The sequence below is a fragment of the Pipistrellus kuhlii genome, unplaced genomic scaffold (genome assembly GCF_014108245.1).
Source record: "Pipistrellus kuhlii isolate mPipKuh1 unplaced genomic scaffold, mPipKuh1.p scaffold_m20_p_68, whole genome shotgun sequence".
In the NCBI taxonomy this organism is placed as follows: domain Eukaryota; kingdom Metazoa; phylum Chordata; class Mammalia; order Chiroptera; family Vespertilionidae; genus Pipistrellus; species Pipistrellus kuhlii.
The window spans coordinates 1,276,348-1,292,542 of record NW_023425571.1 but is presented as its reverse complement, the minus strand read 5'-3'; the positions used below and the strand labels follow the sequence as shown (position 1 = coordinate 1,292,542).

The 16,195-nt window shown below is 48.6% G+C and overlaps 1 protein-coding gene across 5 annotated transcripts in view; it reads left to right on the top strand.

Annotated features, from left to right (window-relative positions):
* Positions 1-16,195, top strand: part of NUP214 (nucleoporin 214) — a 68,321-nt gene that overhangs the window by 17,965 nt on the left and 34,161 nt on the right. For 2 of the 5 annotated variants that reach the window (XM_045575157.1, XM_045575154.1), the window contains exons 15-24: positions 2,284-2,367; positions 2,539-2,688; positions 3,760-3,918; positions 6,189-6,292; positions 7,402-7,590; positions 8,299-8,384; positions 8,476-8,559; positions 10,388-10,648; positions 11,560-11,721; positions 14,756-14,870. In XM_045575157.1, the coding sequence (XP_045431113.1) occupies positions 2,284-2,367; positions 2,539-2,688; positions 3,760-3,918; positions 6,189-6,292; positions 7,402-7,590; positions 8,299-8,384; positions 8,476-8,559; positions 10,388-10,648; positions 11,560-11,721; positions 14,756-14,870 (1,394 nt within the window). The remainder of the gene's footprint in view (positions 1-2,283; positions 2,368-2,538; positions 2,689-3,759; positions 3,919-6,188; positions 6,293-7,401; positions 7,591-8,298; positions 8,385-8,475; positions 8,560-10,387; positions 10,649-11,559; positions 11,722-14,755; positions 14,871-16,195) is intronic. The other 3 variants (XM_036420376.2, XM_045575155.1, XM_045575156.1) reach the window with 3 other exon arrangements.

The window sequence follows — 16,195 nt, the reverse complement described above, 5'->3', positions numbered from 1 at the left end:
GTGGTCATTCCAGTCTGAGACAGCTCCCAGGTCTGAGTTTCTGTGAATAGTGTTGCAGTGACCTTGCTAGGTGATGTTTTGGATGAACAAACGTGTGCATTTCTGTTGAATAAATATCCACGTGTGGAATTGCTGGTCCTACACGATGCCTTTATTTCTCGTAATTCCCAGGCATGTATGTGAGTTCATCTGTTCACCTCCTCCCCAATCTTGGTATTTTTCATCGTTTATTGTTGGTGTGATTTGTGGTTTTAACTTGTATTTCCCTGATGACCAGTAACGTTGAGTTTCTCCATATGATTATTGGCCATGTGAATATGGGTGACCAAGTTTTTTTACTCATTTTTCTATTGGGTTTTCTGTCTTTTTCTTAGTGATTTGTAAAAGTTAGTTCCATATGTATGTGTGTGTGTGTGTGTGTGTGTATACATATATATACACATGCACACGCACACATGTTATATAACTACTTTCATAGTCTGTGAATTGCCTTTTCATTCTTTTTTTTTTTTTTTAATATATTTTATTGATATTTTACAGAGAGGAAGGGAGAGAGACAGAGAGTCAGAAACATCGATGAGAGAGAAACATCGATCAGCCGCCTCCTGCATACCCCCCACCGGGGTTGTGCCCACAACCAAGGTACATGCCCCAGACCAGAATTGAACCCGGGACCCTTGAGTCCGAGACCCTTGAGTCCGCAGGCCGACGCTCTATCCACTGAGCCTAACCGGTTTCGGCCCTTTTCATTCTTTTTATGGTTTCTTTTGTTCACTGCAAGTTCTTAATTTTAAAATAGTTTCATATATCAATTTTTATTTTGTGATTAGTGCTTTCTGTGTTCTGTTTTAGAAATAATTTCCTATTCCAAGGTAAAAAAGATATCTTCCTTTCCCCCCCCCCCCCCCAATTACTATTATTTTGTGTTAGTTTCAGGTATATAGCATAGTGGTTAGACAGCCATATACTTTACAAAGTGTTCCCTTCCTATGTTTATCTAAAAGCTTTATTATCTCTTCATATTTAGGTCTACAGTCTGTCATCTCAGTTTATTTTTATGGTTTACCTTACGGATGATTTATGTCAGTTTCCCACTACATTATTTTAGTCCCCTCAGCACAGGAGTCATGTCTTTCCTTCTGTCTCCCTCCCAGCCGCCCCACCTCCTTCAGCACAGCATGGGCACACAGCAAATAGCCCTCAGGTCTGGCTTTTGGCACAAGGCAGGACACATCTGGTTTGTTAAGTAAATATTTGCTGTTTTAATGAGTACTTATACGTTTTATTAGAAATGCTGTTAATTGCTATAAGTATTAAATAATTGAGACGTCATCTCAAATTATAGCATTTCTGATACAGGATTCTTGATTTCTCTCTCCCAGAACTTATTCCTCTCCTAGTATCCCATCTCAGTAAATAGGAAACCAGGTGTCTGCTCCAGCCCCAGCCCTAGAGGCCCTCCCCCAGTCTGTTCTAGCAAGTCTTTCTCAGATGTACACTGACTGTAGGTCATAATCCACAGCTCCCATCCCCCTGCTAACATCTCCAGTCAGGCCGTTATCATCTCTCACCTGGTCCGCCTCCTGCTGACCTCCCTGTTCATGCTCCTCCCTCTCACTGTTAGCAGCAGGAGGGATCTTTTATAATCCTGAATTAAAGAGCAGCTATACTCTCCTCACACTTCACCAGTAGCTTTTCACCACACTTAGAATAAAATCCAGCCTTTGTGGGATAGCCCTGCATGATCTGCCCCTGCCCTTTCCAGCCCCCGCCCTGTCCTCCCTGTGTCCGCACTGACTTCCTCTCTTCCCCGCATCATGCATGTCTCCCATGCCTCAGCTTCTGTGCACGCGCTCTTTTCACTGTCTGAAGGTGCTCCCCCAGACCTTCCCGTAACTTCCTCCTTCACTCCGGTCACAGGCACGCTCTCTGGGCCATCTCACCTCACGTAGTCCCCCTTTTGTTCTCTTTACGTGTCCCTGTTTCCTATTCCATAGCACTGCCACCAGCTGAAATTTGCCTGATTTGTTCATTTCTTATTACTCGTTTTATCCCAGTAGAAGAGACGTTCCCTGAGTGTAGGGACCTCTGGTTAACCTCCTCTCCACTGCCTTAAGCGTGCCTTCCCCGGCAGATACCCGTAAATACGGGCTCAAAGGGATGATGACGGAACGAAGGCTGTTACAAGAGTGGCGCCAGCTGGGATAGGCGTGGAACCCACTGCTTCAAGAAGCCGTGCTCGGAGTATTGGGTACATTTTAAATATTTTGCCTTCCATTCCAGGCGAAATCACTTCTGACTCCTGCAGAAAAGCAGGGACATCAGTGGAAAGAGTCAGACCCTGTCATCATTGGAATTGGCGAGGAGGTAAGCTGCTCCTGCACGGTTTCCCCAAAGCAGTGCAGACGCCTACTTGGCTGTTCCCTTCTGGCTTTGAGCCTTGGAGTGTCCCAGAGTCTGTGCTGCCAGTGAGCCCAGGAGCAGTGACATCACTGCCGTGCCATCCGCCCTAAGAAGTCTTCTGTGTGGCTTCTGCAGATCGCGCACTTCCAGAAGGAGCTGGAGGAGCTGAAAGCCCGAACCGCGAAAGCCTGCTTCCAGGTGGGCACCCCCGAGGAGATGAAGACGCTGCGGACAGAGTCGGACGACCTGCACGGCTTCCTCCTGGAGATCAAGGAGACCACGGAGGTTCGTGCTCGATGCTTCCGAGGCCGAGTGCCTGTTAACGTGCTCCTGCACTCCGTGGGCGGGCGTGCTTTTCTCCAAGGACCGCCAGTTCCTTACTGTATGAGTGGTTCACGGAGGAATGCCCAAGTTCAAGTCCTACCTTCAGCACTTAATAAACTAGATGACTTTGGGCAAGTTAATCTAGCTGCTCTGTTTTAGTTTTCTCGTGGGAAGTGGGATGCTAATAGTTTCTACCCTATTGACGCGTACATGGCACTCCATCAAAGTTGCCCGTTGCTAGTTTAGGTAATATTTGAACAGTGACTTTGGAGTGTTCGCAGTGACTGGCTTCAGTAAGACTCCAGCTACTGTTAATACTTATTCTCTGACTTTTCAGTCGTTAGAAATGGTTTCTTTCTTTAAAAAAAAAATAGATTTTTATTGATTTCAGAGCAGAAGGAGAGTGAAAGAGAGAAATATTAATGATAAGAATTATTGATTGGCTGCCCCCTACTGGGGATCAAACTGTGACCTCCTGGTTCACAGGTCCATGTTCAGCCACTGAGCCACGCCAGCCAAGCAGAAATGGTTTCTTAAAGAGAAGAAAAGTAATTTTTTAAATGAACATTGGTAGACTAAAAAAGAGAATAAAGGGGGGAAAAATAGCCCTGGCCAGTTTGGATCAGTGGTTGGAGGACAGCCCATGGCCTGAAGGCTCTTGGATTGATTCTGGTCAAGGGCACATACTCTGTTACAGGCTCGATCCCTCGCCCTGGTCAGGGCACATGCGGGAGGCAATTAATCAGTATGTTTCTTTCATATCAATGTTTCTCTCTCTCTTTCATTCTCTCTAAAAATCAGTGGAGAAATAACCTCAGGTGAGGATTAACAACACAAAATTATAAGGGAAAGGAAGAATATTGGAATTTTGCTCTAAGCAGTGAAATTCTTTTTTTTGCTTGACTGTTACCTGTATTCACATGTTCACCATGTTAACTATTTGAGAAGCACCGCCTTCCTTGATCCAGATCAGAAAGATTAATTTCTTAGAAATAGCACTTTTTGTGTCAGCACATCCTTATTCCTTTATAGTCTCTTCACGGAGACATAAGTACCCTGAAGACCACTCTGCTGGAGGGCTTTGCGGGTGTGGAGGAAGCCAGAGAGCAGAGCGAGAGGAACCGTGACTCGGGGTACCTGCACCTGCTCTACCGCAGACCCCTGGACCCCAGGAGCGAGGCGCAGCTCCAGGTAGGAGCCGGCAGAGCGCCGGCAGCGGACACTCCGCCCTCCTCCTCCTCCAGGCATGGTTCGGGCGGCTGTCTGATGCAGTGGCTCCCATCCTGTGAACAATGTACCTGTTCCCGTAGCTTCCTTCACTGACAAAGAAAATGGGACTCTTCCACGTGATGCTTTTTGAATTAAACAAAACTAGAATTCTTAATTAAACCTGCTTGGTAGAAAGTATGCTATTGAAAAAGATACATTTAGAAATAAGTCATGAATACTATTACAGTAGCAGCTGCTCATTGAGCACCAGGTACTCCGGGTGTTTTTACACATTATTCTTCGTGTTTAAAGCCAGCTGCTCTAAGACTCGGGCTCCCGCCCCCAGTGTACAGGTGAGGAAGGTGAGCCTCAGAGGCCAAGGAGCCTGCCAGGGCAGGGTGGGGAAGGAGTGGAACCAGAATCAAGACCTCCTCTTGCCAGCTGCTTTCCTGTGTGCCAGAATTTAGCAGCGCTACTTTTCTCATTGTCAATTCATTATTCTTATTCTCTATCTTCGTGAAATCTGGTTTTTGTTTTCAACTTTTAGTTTATTCCCAACTGTTGTACCATAAGCTTGGGGGGGTCATCCCCACTTCCTCGCATTTGCCTGGATCCATGCAGAAGGGGGGCCCAAAGGGCAGTGCTGGCCATGCTCACCCAGCACATGAGGCTCTGAGCATGAGAAACCCTCTCCTGCCCAGAAACCCACCGCCCACGTGCCTCACCTGATAGGCTTTCTGACGGGAGGGAAAGGAAAGACTCAGTCCCTCCGCCCAGACAGGTGGGAGCCCCGGCTGTGCCCACAGCCCTGTGGGATCCCTCGCTGCTCCTCCACTGGGGACGCTAGCCCTCCTAGCAAGGAGTGCCATGCAGGGCCTGCCCTCTTCGTCCAGTTACACTTGCTTCCTGCTGCCTTCTCACCTCCTGCTCTGTGTCCAAACTAAGAAAAGCATACGGCTCCTGGGCAGCATTTGCCCATTCAGAAAGAAGTCCGCTTCTCTTTTCACAGTGCTAAATAGGTCCGAGTAGCTAGCATGGATGAGTTCATGCCCTTACAAAAGAAATGTCCTGGAAGTACCCCAGTCTCACCTCTAATAGGCGCTGGACCCTTGAGCCTGGACTGTCTGGCTCAGAGCCTGTGCTCTTGACCATGGCACTACAGCGTGCAGCCCCACAGCTAGCTCAGAGGCAGTGGGGAAGATGAACACGAATGCAGTGTGGAATGTGTTCCTGTGGGATTACAGGCGGGAGCAGCTGAGCCACAGAGCAGTGTCTGTGACAGGCCTCAAAAGAAGCATGGGTGTTCTGGGAGATGCAGCCAGGCTAGGGAGCCAGTCACGCAGGTCTCGTTGCGCCTGAGTGTTCAGAGAGAGGGCCTTGTGTGGCCCGGTGTTGGCTGAAATTTATATTTGATGCTGAGGTTACTGCTACTTCCTGAACCAGCTGGCCTATCTTTAAATGGCATTTCCTCTTTTTCAATTGGGATATGCATCCTTACCCAAGAGTAACTTTCAGCTGCGTTTACACCCAGTAGGACCTTTGTGTAGGTGCAGAGAGCTTTCCCTGAGCATGCGCATTGTCTTCATTTGCTTACACATTCAATGGTCTGCTTCGTCTTATTGTTCACTTTTTGAAAGTCAAGTTATATAGCATGAAGGTTAACACTGGATCAGAATGTAAAGAAAATTATTGCAGGCCTAAAATCAGTTAATAGATAGGGATTTTAATACACTTTCTAGTGTTAGTGCTATTTTTTTGTTTTGGAGAAGAAATGAAATTTTTCCAATTGGTGAGATGACTTCTGTGTTTTGAATAAATTGGTTCGGAATTATTTTCAACACTGTTTTGTAGGGTAATTTTGGGCCTAATGCAGTTAATTTCATGGGTGGGAGAGCAAAAACGAAATGGATACCCTGTCGGAGTACCAGAGTGCAGCGGAAAATTCCTAGGCCAGGCTGAGATCCTTCAGAGGAGCTGAAAAACGAGATCTGCGCAGGAACTTCTGTTCCCTGGAGGCCTGGGCCCACACCCACTCTCTCTGTTTCTTTACACCACCTCCCAGTCACACCTCAGAAAGGCTCAGGTTCTGGATTTCATTTGGGTTATAATGTTCGGATGATTATGCTAAAACCTAGTATGTTTTCTTTGTTCATTATGGTTCTCAATATAAAAATAATTGAAAATTATTTTGGTTGTTTTAATACTCCTTTTCCCAAGCTACTGGAAAATGGAGTCATCTTCTTTTCTTGCAGGAAATTCGGCGCCTTCATCAATATGTGAAGTTTGCTGTCCAAGATGTGAATGATGTCCTAGACTTGGAGTGGGATCAGCATCTGGAACAAAAGAGAAAACAAAAGTGAGTGTGGTCCCATCTCCCACTGGTGGTGGGAGATAGTGCTGCTGACTTTTCAAAAGATTTAGGAACGTGGACAAAACCCTGAAATGTTCATTCTCATCCACCCCGACATTCTGCTTTCAGATATTTGTTCTGCAGACACAACAGCAGTGCTCACAATAGTGTGCATCAGAGAATTTATATCACGGCTCAGCTAACTCGTGATGCAGACAAATTGGATTAACCCTGCTTACCCACGGCTTAGAGGAGGGGCTAAAGTCTGGTCTCCCTCTCCTAACACAGACATAGCCATGGGCTAGCATGTTCTCCAAATATCACATTAAAGAGACGTTACAGGGAGTGTACAAGATGATGATTATATAACTACTAGAGGCCTGGTGCATGGATTTGTGTACCGATGGAGCCCCTTGCCCTGGCCTGCGCCCTCTCCCTCTCCCTCCCTCTTTGAAATAAAAAAATGTATTTTAAAATAAATTTTTTTTTTTTTTTTTAATTTTGAACTAACCTGTCACTCAAAGGAAAGGGAGCTGGTCCTTCCTTGTTGCAGTTCCTGGGGTGGATGCCCCTGCTGCCCCGGGTGCTCTCTCCCGCACTGATTCTTGGCAGCATGTGAAGAGATGACTGACTCCCATCGGCTTTCCTGGGCCTTTTCTTTTTATTGAATGTGACTTACACACAGGAAATAGCACATGTCCTAAGTATGTTGCTGAATGACTCTGTCCCCTGTTGTTGACACGTCTCCCACCCTGTTCTACCCAAGGCCTCTGGGATTGTGCCAGTTTGCTGCAGGAAGGGAGAGGGAGAAAGAGAATCATCAATGATGAGAGAGAATCATTGATTGGCTGCCTTCTGCATGCCCCTCCCTGGGGATTGAGTCTGCAGCTTGGACAGGTGCCTTCACCAGGAATCAAACCGTGCTGTGACCTTCCTCACTATGTTGTGTCCTCATTAGGCTTTCGTCCCTTTTGTATGTTCTATATTTCCTGATGCCTTTTGTCCGCTAGTGACTCTGTTTTAGTCTTTTCACTGCTATAGTTGTAGACTTTTCTTCTGTGGGAGGTTTCTTCACTTGCACCGCTCACGTTGAATTCTTTTCTCATTGCCGTCAGCAGGCGCCTGCTTGTGCCCGAGCGAGAGACGCTGTTTAACACCCTGGCCAACAACCGGGAGATCATCAGCCAGCAGAGGAAGAGGTTGAACGGCCTGGTGGACAGCCTGCAGCAGCTGCGGCTTTACAACCACGCGCCCCAGTGGCGCCTGCCCCCGGGGGCGCCCTCCCAGAGCAGCAGCTGTCTCAGGTGCGCGGGGAGGGGCTCTTCGCTGCGTGCGCTCATAGATGCGGCTGAGTGAACGGATGCCCACCTATTGGGGAGTGCGGTGGTTCGGACGTGGGTCTGAAAGTGACTGCTGTCTGTTCCCTGTGTGACCTGGTCAGGTTCCTCACCCTCTGATCCTCTGTTCCTCTGCTTAAAAAATGGGGATAACAATACATGCCTCTCGGGGTTGTTGGGGAGTTAAATTAAGTCTAGAAAGCATCCAGTAGTGCGTGTGATGAAACGGATGCTCACTAGATAATAGTAGACGCTGGTAACAGTATTGTTTTATTGAAAATTAACTGATAGGATTAGTTGACTTACTGGTTTCAAAGTTTAGCTTTGGCATTTTGCTTAAGTGGGGAACTTTCAGACCTAGCAGTTAGGCAGTCTACCCCTGACGTTTCCTGGGTGGTTCTGTGTTTCCCCTTTAAGCCAGATGTGTAGTGTTCATTGCCCCTTCTGCTGGAGTCCCCTCAGTGCGTGTGCCGGGGGGCAGGAGGGGGCAGTATGGGGGGTATGATGTTAAGGTTGCCATCTCTTTCCTTTGGGATTGGTCACATGGATTGGTCAGATGGCCTGGTTCTGAATGGGGACGCTGTCATTTCTTATGTTTATATTTAGGGCAGTGTACGCCCACCTTCAGATTCCTCTGGTCATAGTGGGTTACTATATGACGCTATCCGTTTCCAGTTTTGACAGTGACCTGGAAAGCCTGCGCAATGCTTTGTTGAAAACGACCATAGAGTCTCACACCAAACCCTTGCCGAAAGTGCCAGGTCAGTACGTTCTTCCAGGCCTTTAACCATTGGTTTTCTGCCTTCTACTGGCCGGGTCTTAAGCATTTACGGGCTCATGAATTTCTTGCAGCCAAACTGTCCCCTGTGAAGCAGGCGCAACTGAGAAACTTCCTGGCCAAGAGGAAGACCCCGCCAGTGAGATCCACTGCCCCAGGTACAGGCCTGGGCTTTTAGCGCAAACCAAGCAGCACAATGGGGGGGGGGGGGGGGGGTCTGTCTGTGTCTGTGTCTTCGTCTTCCTTTGGTTCTGAGTAGGAGCTAGAGAAAATGGCCCCGGAATCTGTGTGCGTCTGAATGCTGGAGCCGAGCTGCTCGGCCACGCCGCCCGCGCGGTGGTTGTGGCTCTTCCTCCCCGTTGTCCGCAGCCCTCGGACCAAGCGCCAGCGCTTCCCACCGGTTTGGGGCGCTGCGCTGGCTGCACGGTTCGGAGCCTCTGCTTTAGAGATTTGACTTCCCTGGTTTGGGTGGGTTTGAGGAAGATGGGATTTGAAAAAAGCTTTTTTTTTTTTTTAAAGAAGATAGACAAAGTCCCACTGATTAGGGAATTATGGCTAAAAACATTTGCTAAAAAGAAGCCATATAACCAGTGAATAAAACTGTTTTTGCTATCAAATTACCTAGAAAACTGTGTTATACACAGCTTCAAGCATAGTCGTGCTTTGCTTTTGTGCTTGTATCTGCTTTTCTTTTTTGAAATTCTGTTTTGAGTTGAAACTGCTTTTTTTATACCAACAGCAAATTATTTTATTTTATTTTTGGTAATTAAAATAGGACAGAAATTTAATCTTACTATACCGCTGTTTATTAATTTTTCTGTAATCATAAAGCTGAATTAGGTAAGGTAAAGTCTTTTTAACAATCATTTCCATTATCTGAACTACCTTCTCTTAGTGGATAATTGGAAAGATAGAACGAAGAATAAAAGTTACTCTTATCCCTCAACCCAAATACGTCATCAACTGTCATTTGGTTTACTCTTAAAATTTTTTCTTTGTATATATAAATTTGATTTTTTGAAAATGAGACTGAGACTCGGACATTTATAATTTTGTGCTTTAATATTTTTTAATTAGAAACTTACAAACCTTTACTGTAAAACAGAAAATGACAAGTGTTGGTGAGGCTGTGGGAGATTGGCCCCTATGCACTGTTAGTAGGAATGGAAGTAGGAACACAAACCGTATTCTGTACATTCGCGCCCATGGCAGCATTATTCACAAAAGCAAGTCAAGCATCCAATGGATTGAATAGATACGCCAAATAGGGGTACGTGCATCTTGAAAAGGAAGGAAATTCTGACATGCTGCACTCTGGATGAAACTTCAGGATATTCTGCTAAGGAAAAGCCAGTCACAAAAAGGCAAATATTGTCCGAGTCTACTTCTGTACGCGTAAGCAGAGCAGTCAGATTCCGTGACAAAATAGAACGGTGTCGCCAGAGGCTGCGGGGGAGGGCAGAATGGGGGGTTGGTTTTTAACGGGGACAGTATTTTTAGACCTGATTGATTCCAAAGAATCATTAGATTTGGCTGGAAATGTCTGAGGCCGTCAGGACTGAAGCTTTCTGTTTCCCAGTTTGCATCGGGCCTGTTCTTAGAAATTATTCTTAGAAGAGGTACCACAGTGGTGAGACTTCCTCGGGGTGCGGAAGCTTCTCTGTTACTTTTCTGACATGTTATTCCTCTGCCTGTGAGATCCGCTGAGGCACCAGCTCCCCCTTCACACCAGCATTCCTCTGCCTCTCACTTGACATTTTTGTGTTTCACAGTCAAAGTGTTCTTGTCCTACGTGGCTCGGTATTTCAAAGCCCCGTTTGAGCAGAGACCCAAAACCATCTTGATTCACATTCAACGATAGCTGCTTCCACTTAAAATGAGTAATAATTAAATCACTTTGCAGATTGGCTGTTGGTCTGTCCACAGTGAAAATCACAGCCCTCAGGCTGCTTCGTTACTAACGTGGGTTTTGTTGGGGCTTTGCAGCCAGCCTGTCTCGGTCGGCCTTCCTGTCCCAGAGGTACTACGAAGACCTGGATGAAGCCAGCTCCACGTCCTCCATCTCCCAGTCCCTAGAGAGCGAGGACCCGCGGGCGCCCTGCAGAGAGGACGCTGCCGCGGCCCAGATGCCCCGCCATGCGCCCGTGGTGCGCACTCCCTCCGTGCAGCCCGGCCTCCTGCCCCCGGCAGCGCCTTTTGCCAAATCTCACCTGGGTCATGGTCCACCCGGCGCGCTGGGAGCTTCCGGTAAGGAAACAAGGGGACAGGAAATTCTCCCGCTCCCCCTCCCCGTTAGGCTTGAACTTAGGAAGAAGCTGGAGCTGGGTTTTACACTCACCCCACTGGGTCCTTGGTTCTGGCCATTCCTGCTGACAGTGCAGAAATGTGAAGACAGCCAGAGGAGGTGTGAGCCTTAAAAGCAGGTGGTGGGACATTGTGAGGAAGGGAGACCGAGGCTGACACTGTCACAGCTTTGCTGTTGCGTCCGGTGTGCGCTTATTTAGAAGGTCTTCGGGAGGAATGGCACGAGCTGTTTCCTGCCACGTTCTGCCCGCTCGCTGGCACGTCTGCTCCCAGTGAGCGTGGGCTCTCTGCAGTGACGGCGTCAGTGTCGGGCTGGGCACTGAAGTGGCTTCTGACAGAGCCAATGAGCAGGGATGGTGTGGGAGTGGCATGGGAGGGAGAGGAGTGTGGAAATCCGTCAGATTGACCTGTGTTGGCAGAGGTTCCATCGCCGTCGGCGTCCGGGAAATGGTCGTGTAGAACAGCGATTTTCGACCTGTGTGCCTCAGGAATTTGTAAAACGTGTCATGCCTGGGCTGTGACAACACACAACACAGCAATAGCTGTCTGTGTGAATGAACCAAAATCAGCTATTTTTGTCAGCTTGGCAAAAACATGCATTTTGGTGTGTCCCAGAATTTTGGTTTTGGCCATGAGATGACACAGGCTGAAAACCGCTGACGTGAAGTATCTTAGTTAGGAGAGGCTGGCAGGCAAATTGCATTGGCATCTTTGGGAGATGTGGATGCCAGCTGTCTGTCTACTGGTACTTTCCTGTGTTTTTAATCTTAGCATTTTCCCTCAATCTAACATGGAGACCTGACCATTTTAACTCTCGTGTTCTCCTCTTCTCGGACCTCCTTTTCTCCCTTCAGCATCTCCGTCTGCCAGCAAAGTCATTCCTCAAGGGGCCGACAGCACGATGCTCGCCACCAAAACCGTGAAGCACGGTGCGCCCGGCCCCTCCCACACCCTCCCGGCTCCGCAGGCGGCCGCCGCGGCGGCACTGAGACGCCAGATGGCCAGCCAGGCGCCAGGTGAGAGGGGCCCGCCCCGGGCAGGGGCTGGGGCGAGCTGGCTGTCTCGGGCTGGGGTGGCAGGTGCCAGCTAGCACCTGGCTCCGCTGCGGTGCCGAGCGAAGCCCTCTGTGCAGCCCCTCCTGGTGGAAGGAGTTCCCAGGAAGCAGACTTCCTTGTAGGGGAGGTGCTAGGTCTGCCACGTGCAGGGAAGCAGGAATCTGGTGTTTTTGTGAAGTGCTAATCCCTGCCTTGCAACGACGTCTGCTTTAAGCCCACCATCTTTGCAGTTAGATCACCTGGGAGCACTCAGAGTATCTCGAGGTGTCTTAGGGCTCTCGCTGCCCCGGGAGGTGGGTATTAGTGACCCGTCTGATGAGAAACAGAGCCAGTTCCCAACCCGAGGCCTGCCCCTTGCAATACAGCTGCTGCTTGGGGCGGCAGCTGTGGCTGTTAGAGGCGGGAACTCCGGTGAGCCCGGCCTTTGGTCAGTGTCCGTGGCTGTCCACGTTTTCCGCACCGGGACTTCTGGGCAGCTGGACTCAGGACTGCACTTGTTCTCCATCTGTACAAGCCAGTGGTTTTGTGCCCCCCGCCCCCAGACACACACACACCCCTTGCTCCCCAGCAGTTGACAATGTTGGTGGTAGAGCCCAGGAGTACTGCAAAAAAAATATTTTTTTAAATTTATTCCTTTATTTATTTATTTATTTGCATATCATGGGTCACTTTTATTAAAAGCATCATTACTATAATTGACAGCAGTTTACACTTTACCTTACACGGTAGCTGTTTTCAAAAAAATAAAAGGGCAAAGACATCACAACAGAGGAAAGTAATACATTCACAGCCGTGTCAACGTCAAGGCTAGTTAGAGAGAGGTCCTGCTGCTGAGCTTCATGGCTTAAAGTAACAAGCCGTTTAATTTTAAAATTCCGTACTCTACTCTTCTTTCTTCACCTCCTTACTTTGTTCACACCAGTGCAGTACCGGGCCACGAGGCAGACTAGTTCTGTCCGGCAAGACCCCTCCCATAGGTTAGTGTCCAAAGGGACCTTCCCATGTTACTGCTGAGCCTCGGGACTGCCAGTCACACTAACGTGAAGGTTGTCCGGGTGCGTCATGTGTGCATGCGAGTGTGGGAGCCCGTCCAGTCAGAAGGGGAGAGGATGAGCAGGTACAATAGGTGTGATCACTTTCATCTTGACCTTCACAGCTCATACATTAAACATATAACGTCACTCTTCCTTTGAACACCTCTTCCTTCCTGTGGAGCCACTGCGTTACAAATGCTCTTTGTTATGATGCCAATGGCGCTGGAGGGAAGGGGAAAAGAGCATCATGTAAGCTTCCTTCAGAAGACACGGTCACCTCCTGCATTTCCTCTCCTGGGGAGAATAACTAATGCACTGCACACTCCTCGTGACCAGACCCCTTTGACACTCCTGTATAACATGTCCTACAGGACACCCCCACAGCAAAGGATTATCGAGCCCCAAAATTCCAGTCCTGCCAAAATTGATAAATAAATAGTACTTTTGTTTTAACTGAATGAAATTATTTTTTTGTTTTATCACTGCTTGGAACACATATCAATTTAGACAGGTTTTTTTATTTTTAAAATATATTTCATTGATTTTTTTACAGAGAGGAAGAGAGAGAGTGACAGAGAGTTAGAAACATTGATGAGAGAGGGTCATCGATCAGCTGCCTCTTGCACACCCCCCACCGGGGATGTGCCCGCAACCCAGGTACCTGCCCTTGACTGGAATCGAACCTGGGACCTTTCAGTCTGCAGGCAGATGCTCTATTCACTGAGCCAAACCGGTTTCAGCTAGACAGGTTTTTTTAAAAAGACATGGTTTGATTTTCAGAAGAGAATTACCATTTTACAGTAATAAAAAATTTCTCAGAAAAGTTTAAATTTTAAAACCTTTATCAAGGCATCTAAACTAGATATGAAAGAGCATAAATAAGATAACTTCAAGGTTTCTTTGAGCCTTCCGAAAGAATGGAACCCTTTGATGTTTCCTTTAAATTTCACTTGGACCAAGCGGAATCCTGGCCTTGTGCCGAACGGGCCCCAAGTCACGCGGATAGAGTGATTATTTATAAACTGGAAATCTGCCGGGATGTCGCATTATCCCGCTGTCAGCAGGAGCGGGTGTGATTCTATTATCATTTGGAAGCAGAAATTTCTAAGGTGTAGGCACCTTTGCGTGTGCCAGCTGAGGAATGTGCAGTCGTAGGCAGGACGTCCCCGCTGCTTCTCTGAAGGAGGGCAGAGCGAGCTGCCCCAGACCCACGTCCCTCCAGGCTGCCGCTCTCAGTTCCACCAAATATGTAGGTAGAAGAAATCCGAGAGCTTTCTCCGGCCTTCTTAACAGTGTTACGATATCACTAAGTTCTGGCATATAGTTTAAACTATGAGAGACAGAGATGTGAAAGCTGACAAGCCTGACATGGGTAAGTAGGTGTCACATTAATCCCAGTTGCCATTCCTTAACTCAGGCCTCTCGGCCTCCCCCCTTCTTGTCTAGGCTCCATTTCCCACATTTTACTTCCCGAGTCTGTCTCACCAAGCCGTGAGCGAGCTCCTTTGGGAAGAAACTAAATGTTAGACATTTTTTGGTAACCCCAAACCCAGCACCTAACAGTCTGGCAGTAAAAAGCCATGTGAAAGGATGGCTGAATGAGAGCGTGGGGGTGGGAAAATCCTTAGTCTGAACTATGCTAATGCTCTAGCTCTTTCTGCCCTTTGCCAAGGTGAGCCAACAACATGGCAGCAATCTCAGCTCTGCTCTCTGTCTGCCCAGGGAACCTTTCCCTGAACGAGGGCAGTGATTACATCGCAAGCATCTTCATCTCATAATCCGTAAGAATGGAGGCCAGGTGCTCACTACACACAGAGCTGCAGGGCTGCCGAGTGTAGCTGCGCTTTCACGAATGGGTTGCAGTCTGCTTGGGTTTCTGTCCTGGTGGTTTGTTTACGCAGGGCTAGGCTTTTTGATCCCTTGTTGCGATTGACATGCCTCTCTGTTCTCTGTTCCAATAGCTGTGAGTGCTCTGACCGAATCAACTTTGAAGACTGTCCCTCAAGTGGTGAACGTGCAGGAATTGAAGAATAACCCTTCATCTCCGGCGCCGGGGTACGGTACGCCTTTAGCTGTGTACGTCAGCCAGTGAGTTACTTGTAATAGCGAGGGACTGCCTGCAGGGGGCAGCATTGCCGCCAGCACAGGGAGGCCCTTTTTCCTGGAGAGCCTCAGCTGCTAAAAGGGGTGGACATCTAATCTTGGATACGCGATTGGGTTTTCAGGAGATTGTCGTCTTCGCCTGGCCAGTGACAGGTGCTTCCCGAGCCTCTAGTCTAGAGCCCGTGCACTGTCCGTCTGTGTGTACGCAGGAGGGCTGTGAAGTCTGGGTGGGACTTGATTTTTTTATGTGGGTGTTTTTGTATTCTCGGGGTTCCAGGGTTGATGCTTCCGTTCTCATGGAGACTGGATTCTGCAAACTCAGTGGTGATCTTAAGATTAACAGTCTCCTCCCTCGTCCCCTCTCTCAGGCATTGCTGTTCTTTCAAGTTTCTCTTGCCTTCTGTATCAAAAGAACAAACACGAAACAGTCTTAAAAGGCAGCAGCTCTGCTTGGAGACTCAGCTTCTCTCCTCTGCTGTGTCTGAGGGCTGGGGCATCTCTCGCGTCTGGATCTCTGTTTAGAATCCATGGCGCTGGCTCCCGCTCCCGTTCGGCAGCTCCGTTCATAGTCTGCCTTCTGCCATTGCCCTGCGTGTATGTAGCTGTGGACGCGGGGTCCCGCCCCGCCTCCCCGGGGGCACAGGAGAGAGGCCCGGGACTTCCCTCGGGTTCGTGTGGGGATCGCGGTGACCAGTGTCATCCAGGGAGTTAGCGTCGGGTGCCCATGGCTAGTCCGCGGCAGGAAGAGCAGCCACAGACCCTGTGTCTCTCCCACGTGGTGCCCGCTCCCCCCACCGGGTCAGCTGCCCGGTCTGCCTCCCTCGTCCACTGCCTTCTCTTTTCCACATTGGTCTGCTTATCGACAGTCTGTCCCACGAATTGCTTCGTTATCTCGGGCTACTAAAGCCAAAACAAGCCGACCCACATTGTATCTGGTAGTGACCTTGACGCTTTGGTATGCTATTTGGGCCAAGATGGCATTTGTGGTTGTTGAGAATTCTCAAGGGAAAAAACTGCGCATTGGGTTTGGGAACTGTAGCCAGATTCCTCGGAGAAGGAGGCAAGGAAAAGCCGCTGAATGGCCAAGCAGCTTCACGGGGAAAGCCAGGAAGTGGTGGTTTCTGAGACATTGTAGCCGCTGACCAGGAGGAGAAACCAGCTCCTGGTGATTCCACCTCCCTTTTCTCAGGCTGCTCCCTCGAATGGGCCAGCTGGGCAGTTCTGAGTTTGCCTTTCTCTGATTTAAGAAAAACAGACACAGCCGAAACCGGTTTGGCTCAATGGATAGAGCGTCGGCT